The 13,473-nt window shown below is 36.4% G+C and overlaps 1 protein-coding gene across 1 annotated transcript; it reads right to left on the bottom strand.

Moving 5' to 3' along the window:
- Positions 4,175 to 13,090, bottom strand: LOC109840140 (probable calcium-transporting ATPase 5, plasma membrane-type). The gene is made up of 7 exons (XM_020408659.1): positions 12,653 to 13,090; positions 9,347 to 9,401; positions 7,316 to 9,255; positions 7,083 to 7,241; positions 6,694 to 6,865; positions 6,292 to 6,590; positions 4,175 to 4,943 (listed from the first exon to the last, which is right to left on the bottom strand). Exons 1-7 carry the CDS (start codon positions 12,827 to 12,829, stop codon positions 4,626 to 4,628), a joined length of 3,120 nt encoding a protein of 1,039 aa, XP_020264248.1. The 5' UTR covers positions 12,830 to 13,090; the 3' UTR covers positions 4,175 to 4,625.

The following is a 13,473-nucleotide window of genomic DNA, read 5'->3' as shown; positions in this document are numbered from 1 at the left end:
AAGATCTTATTTCTTTTGAGAAGAGATTATAAAATGTTGAAACTACACACCCCTAACAATGATGGAATATAGATTCTCTTTTTTCTTGTTGTTAAACACATGGATTGATACAATATATATAGAGATTGATTTTGCTCAATCTTATTAGAACTCTAACTTGAATCCTAATTGGATTTCCCAATTCAATTAATTCCTTCAGTTCAAACCTAATTAGGATAGTATAACTAATCCTAATTAGAGTCCAAACCCAATCCTACTTATCAACTGATTTGAGTCATCATGAACTCAACACTTTCAACCTGAACAAAGCAGCCGTTCTCTCTCAGACACGACAAAAGATCAAGATGACATCACATTTCTACATTGAATCAAGGACCCCATGTTGCCTATAACAGAGTAATTATTCAAATGCACATCGAGGAGGCTCAAAAAAAAAAAAAAGCAGAATAGCTCACCTGAATATAGAGCTTCTTTCAAGCGCATCTTGTGGCTTCCCCGTTGGTAAACCCCACCTCAAAAGAATACCCGTATTCCACCAAACATTTACAACTAAATTGAGTTATTTTTCTTGGTCACCTGGAACTCATCAACTATATAATAAAAAGGCTCAAAAAAAAAAAAAAAAAGCAGAATAGCTCACCTGAATATAGAGCTTCTTTCAAGCGCATCTTGTGGCTTCCCCGTTGGTAAACCCCACCTCAAAAGAATACCCGTATTCCACCAAACATTTACAACTAAATTGAGTTATTTTTCTTGGTCACCTGGAACTCATCAACTATATAATAAATCACTATTTCGTAGATGTTTCTGAAATGTAAAAATATGAGTTTTTATTCAAACGAATTTCTAGGTCAATTCAGGGAACGTTATTATGCCTTAATTTCTAAGGTTTAAAATTCTATCTAAAAAATAAAAATAAAAACCTAAATTCCATAAATAAATAAATAAAGTCTAAATTCCATAACTTATCCTAAAAAATAATCTGAAAATCTTACATCAAAATTAGTTTGGCTATTATACGCCATTGAGGAGGTGGTCATCGTGGACTTCCACCATTGATTTGAGGAAACTGCTGGAATAGTAATAATAATTTGCCCTTGAACATCCAATACAAATTATGTAATAATATTGTAATGTTAATAAATTTAATTGTTGTACATAATTTGGTTATTATTTATATAATTGTTATATATATCCTTAGAGAAGTTATTTTGTTAGAGCATGCACTGTGATGGCCACTTGCTTGGAGATATGATCTAACTTAGAAATTTCTTAAATTTGTGCTTAACCTATAACTAGTAAAGGATAACTTTGTTATAACAGGTTATTATGCATGACACCGATATATGAGATATGGTGGTGGGTCTCAACCATCGAGAATGGAGATTCTCCGGGTGTATGTCATAAGCACGCATTATGATGTGTGTAGCACTAGACCGTATTTGAATTCTCTAGGATGAGTCACCTAAGAGATAGAGAGTTCAAATTGTTACATGGTCCCTTTGACTTGATGATATTGTCATTTTCGATTTGATAATTTAGTATGCTTTGATGTGATGGTTAAGCTTGTTTAGCAAGCGCTACACAACCTGAAACATTGGGTTGCTAAATTTCATTTAGGAAAATGATGGATGTCTAGATAGAATCCAGTATGCTCATTATGATGAGTTAATTTATTATTATGCATTCCCCATGAAGCTATTAAATTCCTGCCGGCAGGTGTTTTTGAAAATATTTTTAAAAATTTATTTTCTTATAAAAAAAAATATTTTGATGTTTCAAAATAATTTTTATTTATGTTCATGTGAATTGTAAATTTAGGCATGAGCAAATAGATGGGTTGTCCTGCTTAAAAGAGTTGCCTAAAATAAATGATACTGGAAGGGAGTGAATGTAAGATATTATTTATTAATAATTAATCTCATATTATGGAAGATCTTTTATGAACAATTGGTCGGATAGGGATTTGATTGTTAAATTAAAATTATTAATTTGATTAATAATTGGTTCTTGATATGGGACCCAATTGGTTTCACTAATGTCATTAGAAGAGGTATACATGCAATACAATTCTATTTCTATCCTTAATTGTTATGGATAAAGTTTTTGAACAAATCTATTCTATCCTTAATTGTTATGGATAGAGTTCTAGATAATTATGAATTGTTTAAAGTTAAAATCTCTAAGACTAGTGTAATCCTATAAATAGGGTTCATATGTAGCCTTATGAAAAAAAAAGAGAAGAGATTCAAAATCTTATGAAGATAATATGAAGAAATAGATTTTTGAGAACCTATCTCTCAGTATTGCTCCTCTACGGTGACGGGTGGATTTCAATTGGAGGCTTTTTCTCTTGAGGAAGCTATTTTGGATTGATCTCGGGACAGATTATTGTAGAAATTCGGAAAGCGTTTCAGGTATTCTTCTAATATTTAATTAATTTTGATTAATAGTCATGATATGTTTTTTCCGCTGCGTTGTATGTCATGATTCAAACAGAAACTTGCCAGCCCTCATGGCTCTTGTTCACAAGCCCGAGATTCAAGTGCAAATCTGAATAGATCCCCGCTAGAACAAATTTTCAAAACAGCCCCATTTAGAGTTTTATTTTTCAAAATCGACCGGTTTTTTATTTATTTATCAAAACCGACCCGATTTTGTGATTAACCGGTTAATCACCTTCCTAAATAGTCGGGGTTGGCAACCCCGACTATTTAGGACCTTAATTTTTAGTGTTTAAAGCATCTAATCAGGGTTTAATACCCTTCTAAATAGTTGGGGTTGCCAACCCCGACTATTTAGGATGGTGATTAGGCTGTTAATCACAAAATCGGGTCGGTTTTGGTAAAAAAAAAATCGGTCGATTTTGAAAAATAAAACTCTAAAGGGATCTGTTTTGAAAAATTGTTCATCCCAGCTATGTAACATCGCAGATCTCCAGTCCTCTTAACTATTATTCAGAAAAGACGGTTACAAAATTCATAGAAGAGGTTGGATGGCGACGCGTATTTTTGTAGGGGCATTAGAGCAAACAAAGAATGAAAGGCTGTTAATATGTACTAAGCTCACATGATTGTGAGACCAGTTTATGTGAAATCTTCTGCTCATATCTCTTTTGTTATGGCTAGGATGCTTTTGCGATTAATTGTATTTTGTCACCCTGTTTCCTTTTGTGACCGGTAGGCAATTTAGTATCCGTCGGTAGTAAACCCGTTGAGGACGATCTCGATGGTTTGGAGGTTTCAATATGGTTCTCACGATCTTGGTTTCGATTCCGAGTTTGATTATCGAAAACTAAAAAATTATCAACTGGTAGTATGAAAGTGTCATTTACGGTGATAGGTCTGATTCTCTAAAGAAAGTTGAGAATTCCATAATACGGAGATAATGTCAAATCCATCTGAAGATATTGGTCGCAAGTAGAATCAGCTTGAGCTTGATCCTAGCCAAAAAAGAACAAGCAACTGTGCCTACTTGTAAAGACATCGTAACGGCTTCTGCCATCTCCGTGTTCCTTCTTAACTAATACTCGGCTTCTTTCCCTTACATTGCTAAAATAAGAAAGATCCAGGACTTTCATGGTATGTACGGTGCATGAGATACAAAATTACTATTTTGTCCGTCATCTCCTAGAGTCTCTGCGGACAGCCTAGAGCTTGTGTATAGGGTTTGCCCCCAAAGCTAAAAACAGAAGCAAAATTCTGTGCACGCACATGATCAATTGAATTACATGTGTCAAGAGTGCCAACATATCGGTTCTGTTTGGCAAAACTAGCTGAAAGTTGCGAGATTATAACTGAAAGCTGTTAAGCTAGCTAAAAGCTGTGAAATTGTAGCTGAAAGCTGTTAGCTGTGTAGCTAGCTGATTGACTAGAGCTGTTTGGCAAAAGTAGCTGTACAACTAGCTTAAGTTTGTTAAATGACTAAAAAAACATGCAATATTACTGATATAAAATTAGAATTATTAGGGGCAAAAATGGAAGATAAAAATTGGCAACTCCTTCCCAAAGACAAACGCTACTTGAGGTAGCTTTTCAAAAGCTACTTGCAAAAAACACAATCTCTAAAATAATCTCCTCTTATTTTTGGTCACCAAACAGCTCTACTAACTTATTTGACCAAGTCAATAAGACACAAGCTCTTAGATAAGACACTTTTTTTGGTTGCCAAACAGTGAGATCACAGACATCTATTAGAGTTGGATCGAGCAGAAGTGGCTACCTCTATTACAATGACTACAAAGGCAAAATCAAATAACTTCTCGCACCTCCTCCACCGCCCATGGCTTTATCAAAAAGGGAAATCAAAATGTACACCATCCAAAATAAAGTTATCTGTTTTCAGTTGTTATCATTATCCTTCACAAAAATAAAGTCTCCAGCCACCAGAGCTGGACGTCAACAGAATGGCTTCACATACATTATCCAAACCACCACTCTGACCTACCTAGACATCAAGCGGGAAAAAAAAAGGAACTAAATTTTGCGGGAAAAAGAGTTCCGTGACATGAACACGATGCCAGCTGTTTTTTTAGGAGGCTCTGGTGTCCCGTGTTCTCAATATGCTTAGAAGTTGAAGTGGCAACTGATCTCCTAGCGAACAACAAAATAAGAATAAAACAGCTTTTAAACTGCTTCAGGACCGCTAGGTAGTGGCTGATAACCATTCTGATCAGGTGCCGGACCTGTCGGTAGATGAAAAGATCCAACGGGGATGCATTTCAAGATAACGGATACGATCATGCTTATTGATCCAATAGCAATGCAAAGTAACCACAATTGCCAGCTAAGAGGTACCGTGCTTGCAAAAGCGCCAAGGAATTCCACTATTATTGCTTGGAATATGACGGTTGAAACCAAGACAGCAGCAAAGATCCAGCTGCCAAATATCCCTCGGAACACATTGATTTTCTCCATCTCCCGACTGTTTATTTCATTGAAGACCTGAAGGACAATTATGAGCATAATAATCAAATCAGCTTCGAAAAACAAATTATCATACGTAAGGTTATCAGATATGCTGGTTGTACTTATTGCAACACACAACTAACATATATCCAGGAAGATATATTTCATGATCTAGGCATGCTTAGCCATGGAAGTTTGAGGATGAGGTAACTCGTACAGTGAAGAGGAAATATTTGCCTGAAACTGGAAGCTGCAAAGTGATTGGTGCAAGAAGTACTAAACCAAGATTTACTCTCAAACAGAATTATTCATTTTCATACGTTTGCTAGTTAATCAAGAAATACCAAGCCTTGGGAATTATCTCTTCTTAGTTCTGTAATTTCAAACAATTTTAAAGATTTTAAGCCAGCAATGCAACAATTTAATAATCCCCATCCAGAACTCCCGATACCTATACAAATACCAAAAAATGGACACCAAGGTTAATACTGACGTTAAGCCTATGTATACTGTAATGATTTTTTTCTTATTAGTAAAAATCTATCCAAATCCTTTGTCATGTTATGGGTAGCAAAACTAAAACACAACACTGTATGTATATGCAGTATGCCTATACTTTCTATACTTTTTTAACCTCTTATTGACCAAAAATTCTATAATTAGGTATTAGCTGTAAATCAAGGAATTGGGAATGCAGCAAATACTGAAGATTGGTTCCAGGTTAATAAGCATAAGATGACCACTATTGATAAGGAAAACCAGAACATGAAAGAAAAATCCCTATCAACTCCTCTCTTTTTTTTAATGGTACATGATGTATAGTGAAGAGTTAAAACAAGGCTAGTAACACAACATCAGAAACATGAACTTATTGCAAATATACTGCATCTTGCACCATATAGTCCAGTTCTTAAGCATATTCTCGAAAAATTAAACAGATATATCTGAATTAGTTGGCATCAGTTAAGCACTTGTTGCAGGTCACATGTCAAACACAACAGCAGATCCCACTAAAATTAGTGTCATTTGCACAGAACATGTTCTTCCATTCAGTTTTCTGCTACCTTAAATGATCCTCGATGATATCATGTTTAGCAAGTTCTAGTTATAAATTCAGTATGCAAAGTTCCATTTAGTAATACAAAAGAAATAAGGTTAAACTTTAAAAAATAAATTCATCATTGAAAATGGATTAAATGAAGCTTTCAAACTGTCATTGTAACATACATTTACCAAGCAGGCTATGTCAATTACCAAAATTAGTTTTGTACTAAGATGCCAAGTTATATCACATTAAGCTCATAACTGAAGTAAAGATGTCAGCAAATAATTGTTAGGAATGTTTTTTAGTTGTTTTGATATTCTCAATGAAATAAATGCATACCTGACAGAAAACAAATGTGTTGAATAAGAACGTATTGTTTACAGCATCAGCATCTGGACCGCTAAGTTTCAGAAGGCGTTTCCCATCAAACATGAGAACTCCAAGTACAGCTAACTGATATACACTCTGCCCAATGATATTTCTCCACATGGACTTTGTGATAAAATTCTCTCCTCGCCCTACTGGTGGTCTTTTCATCATCTCATCATTTGGAGGCTCTGTTGCTAAGGCCAAGGCACCAAGTGTATCCATAATCATATTGACCCAGAGTAGCTGCACAGCAGTAAGAGGGGCAGTTCCTGAAAGGTCCAAATGTTGATAAGTATAATGATGATTTGCAAGATATAACGGCTGATAAATATTATACAATATAGGTACAAGTTCAATCCTTTAATGATATACCTGTGATGCATGCTGAAACAAAATTGACCATTAAAGCAACAATATTGACAGTCAACTGGAACTGAACAAACTTTTGGATGTTGATGTAAACGGCACGACCCCATTTGGCTACATTGATAATGGTTGTGAAGTTATCATCCAATACAATGACATCAGCATTCTCTTTTGCAACCTGAAAACAAAATATACAGATGAAGTTAAAATAAACAAGGTAATAGCTGGCCGGAATTGATGTTTTGACATCTGCTGCAGCTAAACATAGATAAAACGAATCCAGTGTTGATCTGTTACTCAATAGACCATGTGTGCTGTATAATCTAATCCTTACTAAAAGAAAATTACAGTGGAAAGAGATCGAAGAAAATTATAAAATGTTGAGTAGGCAATACCTCAGTGCCTGCAATACCCATTGCAAGGCCAATATCCGCTTCATGCAAAGCAGGAGCATCGTTAGTTCCATCACCAGTAACAGCGACAACTTGGTTAAACATATTCCTCAAGTTAGTCACAAGGGTATGTTTATCCAAAGGCAATGATCGGGCCATAACCTATACAATTTCACATGTAAGCAGAAATTTTATCCTGAAAAATAAATTGTAAGGTCCATGAGATATGAAAGAACCTGAAGTTTCGGTATTATTTCCCTCATCTCCTCTGGGCTTTTGCTTCGAAAATCTGGTCCTTCTATCGCTAAACCGTCATCTGTCAATATGCCGCACTCCCTTGCTATAGCTTTAGCCGTGTTAATATTGTCTCCTGTCACCATCCTGACTTTAATACCTGCAGCAAGACAAGCCTCCACCGCATCCTTGACACCGGGCCGTACTGGATCTTTGATACCAAAAACAGCAATCAGTGTGTAACCATCGGCTGGAATTTCATCTTCACTGTATTCATTATCCATCTCCTTAACTGCCAAGCAAAGGGTTCTTAAAGCTTCACAGGCAAATCCATTAATGACATCCAGGATATCTTTTGACTGTTCTTCAGATAAAGGTACAGCATTTCCATTACCATCAAAAACCTTGTCGCACATCTGCAAGACAATTTCAGAAGCACCTTTGCAGAAAGCTCTGACTCCTCCAAAAGGCAATGACACAAGTACAGACATCTTCTTTTTGACTGAATTGAATGGTTCCACCTTCAACTTTGTACTATCCTGATGCTGAGTACCAACAACTCCTTCCAAATCCAAGCCAAACTCTAATAGTGCTGTTTCTGTAGGGGTACCCAAAATAGTAGGCTTACCATCTTTTCCTCTCACCACCTCAGAACCAGAGTTTTGAAATATGCACTGCAATAGGGTGCTTAGAACTTCTTCCGACACTGTGGCCTTTAGATCATTAGCAGTCTCTTTTGCCTTGAAAGATTTGGACTCGTTGCAGATCCATACCTTATCAACTACCATGTGGTTAGTTGTCAGAGTCCCCGTTTTATCTGTACAAATGCATTCAGAAGATCCCATAGTTTCGCAAGCAGATAGATGCCTTACAAGGGCTTTGTCATCCATTAGCTTCTTCATTGCAAATGCAAGACTCAATGTCACAGCAAGAGGTAGACCTTCAGGAACTGCAACGACAATTATAGTAACTGAAATTGCAAAATAATCCAATATAGTCAATGCATCATCTGAATACCAGTTCAGCAAGCCGACATGCGTTGCTTTGTCAACTAAGAACCTCACTAACAGGACAAGAAACGTTAATGAAGCAAAAGCTAAACCAATCTTTCCGATAATAGTTGCAACACCATTTAGCTTAACCTGCAATGGTGTTTCATCCTCTCCTCCTTGACTAAGAGTCTCCATTAACCTTCCCCATTCAGTCCTCATACCTACAGCAGTTACTATCATTTTAGCAGATCCATCCTGAACCTTGGTCCCAGCCAGAAGAAAAGGTTTATCTTGAGAAATATATACTGGTTCACTTTCTCCAGATAAGCTCGATTCATCTATTAAAAGGGAGTATCCAGATAGGTATAGCCCATCAGCTGGCACCTTATCTCCTATTGAAAGATGAACTATGTCTCCAACGACCAAGTCATATATAGAGACTTTCTGTCTATAGCCATCCCTAGTTACTTGAATGAAAATCTTCTTCTTTTCTTTATCTAAGTCCTTAAATTGCAAAGATTGCTTGTAGTCACTGACTGCCGTGACAATGACTACCAAGAAGATACTGAGTAGAATACCCACCCCATCATACATACCCTTAGGCCATCCTTCAGTGCCAAGCCCAACCCCTATAGAAATGACAGCACATACCATAAGAATAATTAAAGTCAAGTCTTGAAAAGCATCCCAGACAAACATCCAAAAACTTCTCGATGGCTTCTCAACATATCGATTGGGTCCATAGATTTCCTGTCTGAGTGAAAGATCACTAGAATTGACACCGTCATCCGGTGATACAGATACTTTTCTAGATATCTCGTCAACTCCTCCATGAACCTTCAAGCTCTTGATATCATGACCACGTGCAATGGACGCCAATTCATCAGGACTAAGAGAAAACCCAGCTGCTTTTGCTGCTTCTGGTATCTGGTATTCAATTTTCTTAAAAGCTGCATTGGAAAAACAATAACAATAATAAAGACCATGAAGGCTAAGAGTACAATAAAGTGACGAGTCTGTGGCTAATAGTAGAACTGGCACCGTCGATGAATGTCAGGGCTGCCTTTTGCACGTAGAGGGCAACCCGAATTTTTTCCTGGATGAAACCAAATAAACATGAAAGGTAAGTAGATTAGATATCTGTCCTCAAGCAAATAAAATCTGTCAAAAGTAGACCTAATAATAGACTACAGGTTTCGAGAAATAGCATAACATAATTGTAGAAAGAACAATCCTATGCACGTTATAGATCCAAAGCATCTCTCAGAGACCGGCTTACAGAATAATATGAATATACATACAAGGTTGTTTGCCATGAGAGAGGTTCTACAATAACAGAAGAAAATATATTTCAGTTTTAGGTATTTAACTTGCACAACTTTTCCAAATTCCTTAGAAAGATGACAAACAATGGCGTCACGTCCATCTTCCATTCAGCACTGTTTCATTGTAAACATCAAGTGATTTCAGAATCAGACATACAGAAACCTGTGACATCACATATTCCAGCAGAAGCAGCAGGTTGTTGCTACTAGTCTCAAGATGATTCCACATGAAAAAAGCAGATTGACCTCTATCAGAGTAGGCCCAGATCATGCAGATTTTTAAAAATACCTCCAATAATAACGGCTTTTGATTTTATGGCAAAAATGTACAACTAAAGCCTAGTTAGTCCCCATAAGAAGAGTTTTCCAAGCCATATTGTGTGTTCATCAATTAATGATCTTGAAACCACATCCTTTTTCATTGAAGAACAGTTTGAAGCAAGGAGAGCATGCCCAACACCGTCGATCATACACTCACAAAGAACATGCATCTTCTTTGGCTACACTGAAGATATAGCCCCCTGCCTCCCTGCCTCCCTCACTCAGGAGGGACCATGAGTTTACTTTCCTCCAACGTGTGTTCACATCCGATTTATAGCATTTAACATAGCATTGAGTAATGAAAACGTCACTAATAGACGAACTTCTAACTTTGAAATCCAATGAAAGTTTAAACCGTCTTATATAGTGACGCGTTATCATGACCACATCAAACATTTAAACCATTGAGATGCATAAATTTCCTATGCACAGGAGACACTTTTTACTGTATAAGAAGTAAAGATGTCCAAACAGAGCAGATATTAATATCAGCCATATGCAGGCTTGTAAGTTGTAAATTCAATTATATGTAAAGCTTATGCTTCCAATACTTTAGATCCTCCTCTTTTATCCAAGGAATACTCGTGTTTGCCGTTTTGGACGTCTCAATGGATAGAGAAGTTTGCACGTCACTTATATCCAAGGAATACTATGTTTCAGTTTAGGAGAATCTTTGAGGTTATCTCCATCTACTAAAACTGTGTGACGACTGAACTAGGCATCCTATAAAGTTTAAGGGTTACAGTACTTTGCTATGTGAATGATTCTTTTATCTCATTATCATGAACAAGATGATTTAAGAACACGTTCCCTATGTCAGCACAACTGGTCAAATCATGGATTTTTTCAGTCTAAAAGTAGATCGAATCTGTTTGGCAGAGAACAATGTGAAAAGCTTGTGAAGAAAGAATCCAAAGTGTCTCTCAGAAGAATTTAAGTATTTTCAAAAAGATCAAGGTAGGAAAGCATGAAGCAGCCCAAGTCAAGGAATACCAACCCTAGCTAAGTCGATGTAAGATGACGTTGAATAACTATTATTGTGTTTTCATATTACTTTTCTTGAGGTTCCACTTTCCTTGTACGTGAGAAAGTAGTTAGAGGTGGGCTAGGGTCGTGGACAAGTTCTTTGCAGGCCTGTTTGGCTGTTATTCTAGAATCAAAGAAAAGGAAATAGGGGACCAAAATCATCGAAACTTTTGACTTTCATCTATTTCCTAATGGCTTGTTTGGATTGAGGGGAATAAGGGAGAAGGAAAGTTAGGGGAACCATTCACCTTGTTTGGGAACACTTAGAAGGTGAAGTTATTCACCCTAGTTCACCCTTCAAATTGGGGTGTAACCAAGGGGAAGGGAACTCCCTTCCCTTCCCTTCTCTTCTCTTCTCTCACATAGCTTTCCTTAACCCCGTTGAAATCCAAACACGGCCAAAATGAAATGAGTTTTCTTAAACATGAGGCACATCATCCCCTAACATGGTGCAACTCAATTCATCCCATCTCTTTTCTTAAATTTAAAAACTAAATTAAATAAAAAAAATATTATTATAGAAAATATATTTCCTATAATAAATTTCCGACTTTTTTTTAGCAGACCAAGCAGTAGAAGTTGACCCTGACGAGTGAACAATAAGGAAAAGGACGGAAGCTGACCCATAAATGAGTACAGAAAACAAAGGCAAATGGGTCCAAACGGTGGCAGCCAATTGGTTGGGTAGGAGTAATTGAAAGTAGACTTCTCTTTTTTTTTTGGCTTTTTTTTTTCGTATTTCAAATGAAGTTTCTAGGAAACTTCCCGTGTATATATCATGTTCAGCCAGAAAACAACATACAAAATACAAAAACCAGCACAGTAACTTGAACCAAAAAATTAAATTAATTAATTAATTGGGTCATAGAAAGGAAGCGCAACAAATTCAAGTGGCAAAACAACGTGCAAAGGGGATAAATTAAAAGCAACTTGAACCCAAAAAAATTAAATTAACATAAAAATTAATAAATTGGGTCATAAAAAGCAAGCACAACAAATTACCTATACAACTATTTACAGAGCTTGAACCAAAAAAAATTAAATTAACATAAATTAATTAATTAATTGGGTCACAAAAAGCATGCACAACAAATTCAAGTGGCAAACAACGTAAACTTTCTTAAAAAAATTAAATTATATATATTTTTCTTAAAAAAATATAGCTTTTTTACGGTGCTAATAAAAAAGCTATCTTAAAAAATATATAAATAATATATTTATTGATCTCTACTCAATTTATTGGTCCTACGCTCTTTAGCATTCTTATCAGTTCCAGCGTAACCAATGGCGTCAATGAAACGTAAGCATTAGTTGGAAGTTGAATTATGAAAATGTTCACATTCAAAGATCTAATTCAGAGTAAAATACTAAATATACAATTAAAAAAAATAAAAGAAATCAAATCTAATTCAGAATAAAACATTAAATATACAATTTAAAAAAAAATCAAATTTTCTAGCCACTAAGCACGTGGCCTGTTGCTCCCGTGATCCCCGCTAATTTTAACGGAATCTGATCACCAGTCGGTAACCGTACCGGACGGTGAGCAGACCGTTACAGATACTGACCCAGTTCTACCGCGAAAAGATCTAGGATAGACGATCGGGGGCGAAACAGCCAACGAAAAGCTAAATAAAGGTTTTTTTTAAAAAAACTGTAGAAGTTAGAATAAAACCTGGATTTTTTTCCTCTTGGCTTCGGCCTCGGATCTCTTATCGAGATCGGGAACCATCCGAAACCTCCTCGTCGGATTCTTGACGATTTTGCCGACGGCGTTCCTCCATCGACGCTGAGCTTCCTCCGATGGATTTTTCGGCGGCAAATCGAAGTTCTTCTTCAAGAAACTCTCCATCTCTTCGACGGAGCCTGCTGCTGCTGCTAATTTTCTCTGCGGTCGTTATAAATGCTACGCCTACGCGTAACGCTAGGGCTTTTATATATATTATAGTAGGGATGTGTATTGTTTTTGCTCGATGATTTGTTTAATTGGTGATGGCGATATTTGCTGAATCTTTCTAAGCGTTCCTCATTCGGCCACAAATATAAAAAAATTGGAGGAAATTAAGAGGTATATATAAATAGAAATTCTTTCCCTCAAATTCCATCTTGGTCAAATCAAAAAGTTAAATCCCACCGAGTTGGTGACTGGATGGAGCGGACCCCAGACCTGTTGACCCTCCCGATGGCCAATGGGAACCAAAGAGTCCGATTTAAAAGTGGGGTACTCCGTGTGAAGCACGGGAGAAAATGAATAGGGGGATAAGGACAAATTTTTGAAAACAACATTTTTTTTTCGAAATTAATGAGCAAAATAGACCTTTTTCATCTTAACTCAGATGAAAAGGATCGATTTTGTTACGCATAATTTTTCAAACTACACGAGACTACTAGTCTCATGTAGTTAAAGCATGCTAATCTAGGAGTAGCATGTCAAACCAAATAGACGGGACTAGTAGTCCCGTCCATTTTATGTCAAAAGACCAAACTCATCATTCT

This window comes from Asparagus officinalis, chromosome 5 (assembly GCF_001876935.1).
Source record: "Asparagus officinalis chromosome 5, Aspof.V1, whole genome shotgun sequence".
Taxonomy (NCBI): Eukaryota; Viridiplantae; Streptophyta; class Magnoliopsida; order Asparagales; family Asparagaceae; genus Asparagus; species Asparagus officinalis.
The sequence above is the reverse complement of the archived record's forward strand: the minus strand, read 5'-3'. Positions and strand labels throughout refer to the sequence as shown.

Bases quoted from the DNA above. Each gene is read 5' to 3' on its own strand.
- LOC109840140 (XM_020408659.1), bottom strand. From the start codon at position 12,829: ATGGAGAGTTTCTTGAAGAAGAACTTCGATTTGCCGCCGAAAAATCCA. The intron at 7,242-7,315 runs GTTCTTTCATAT...GAAATTGTATAG, and splicing joins AAATAATACCGAAACTTCAG to GTTATGGCCCGATCATTGCC. The intron at 4,944-6,291 runs GTATGCATTTAT...ATTGTCCTTCAG, and splicing joins ACACATTTGTTTTCTGTCAG to GTCTTCAATGAAATAAACAG.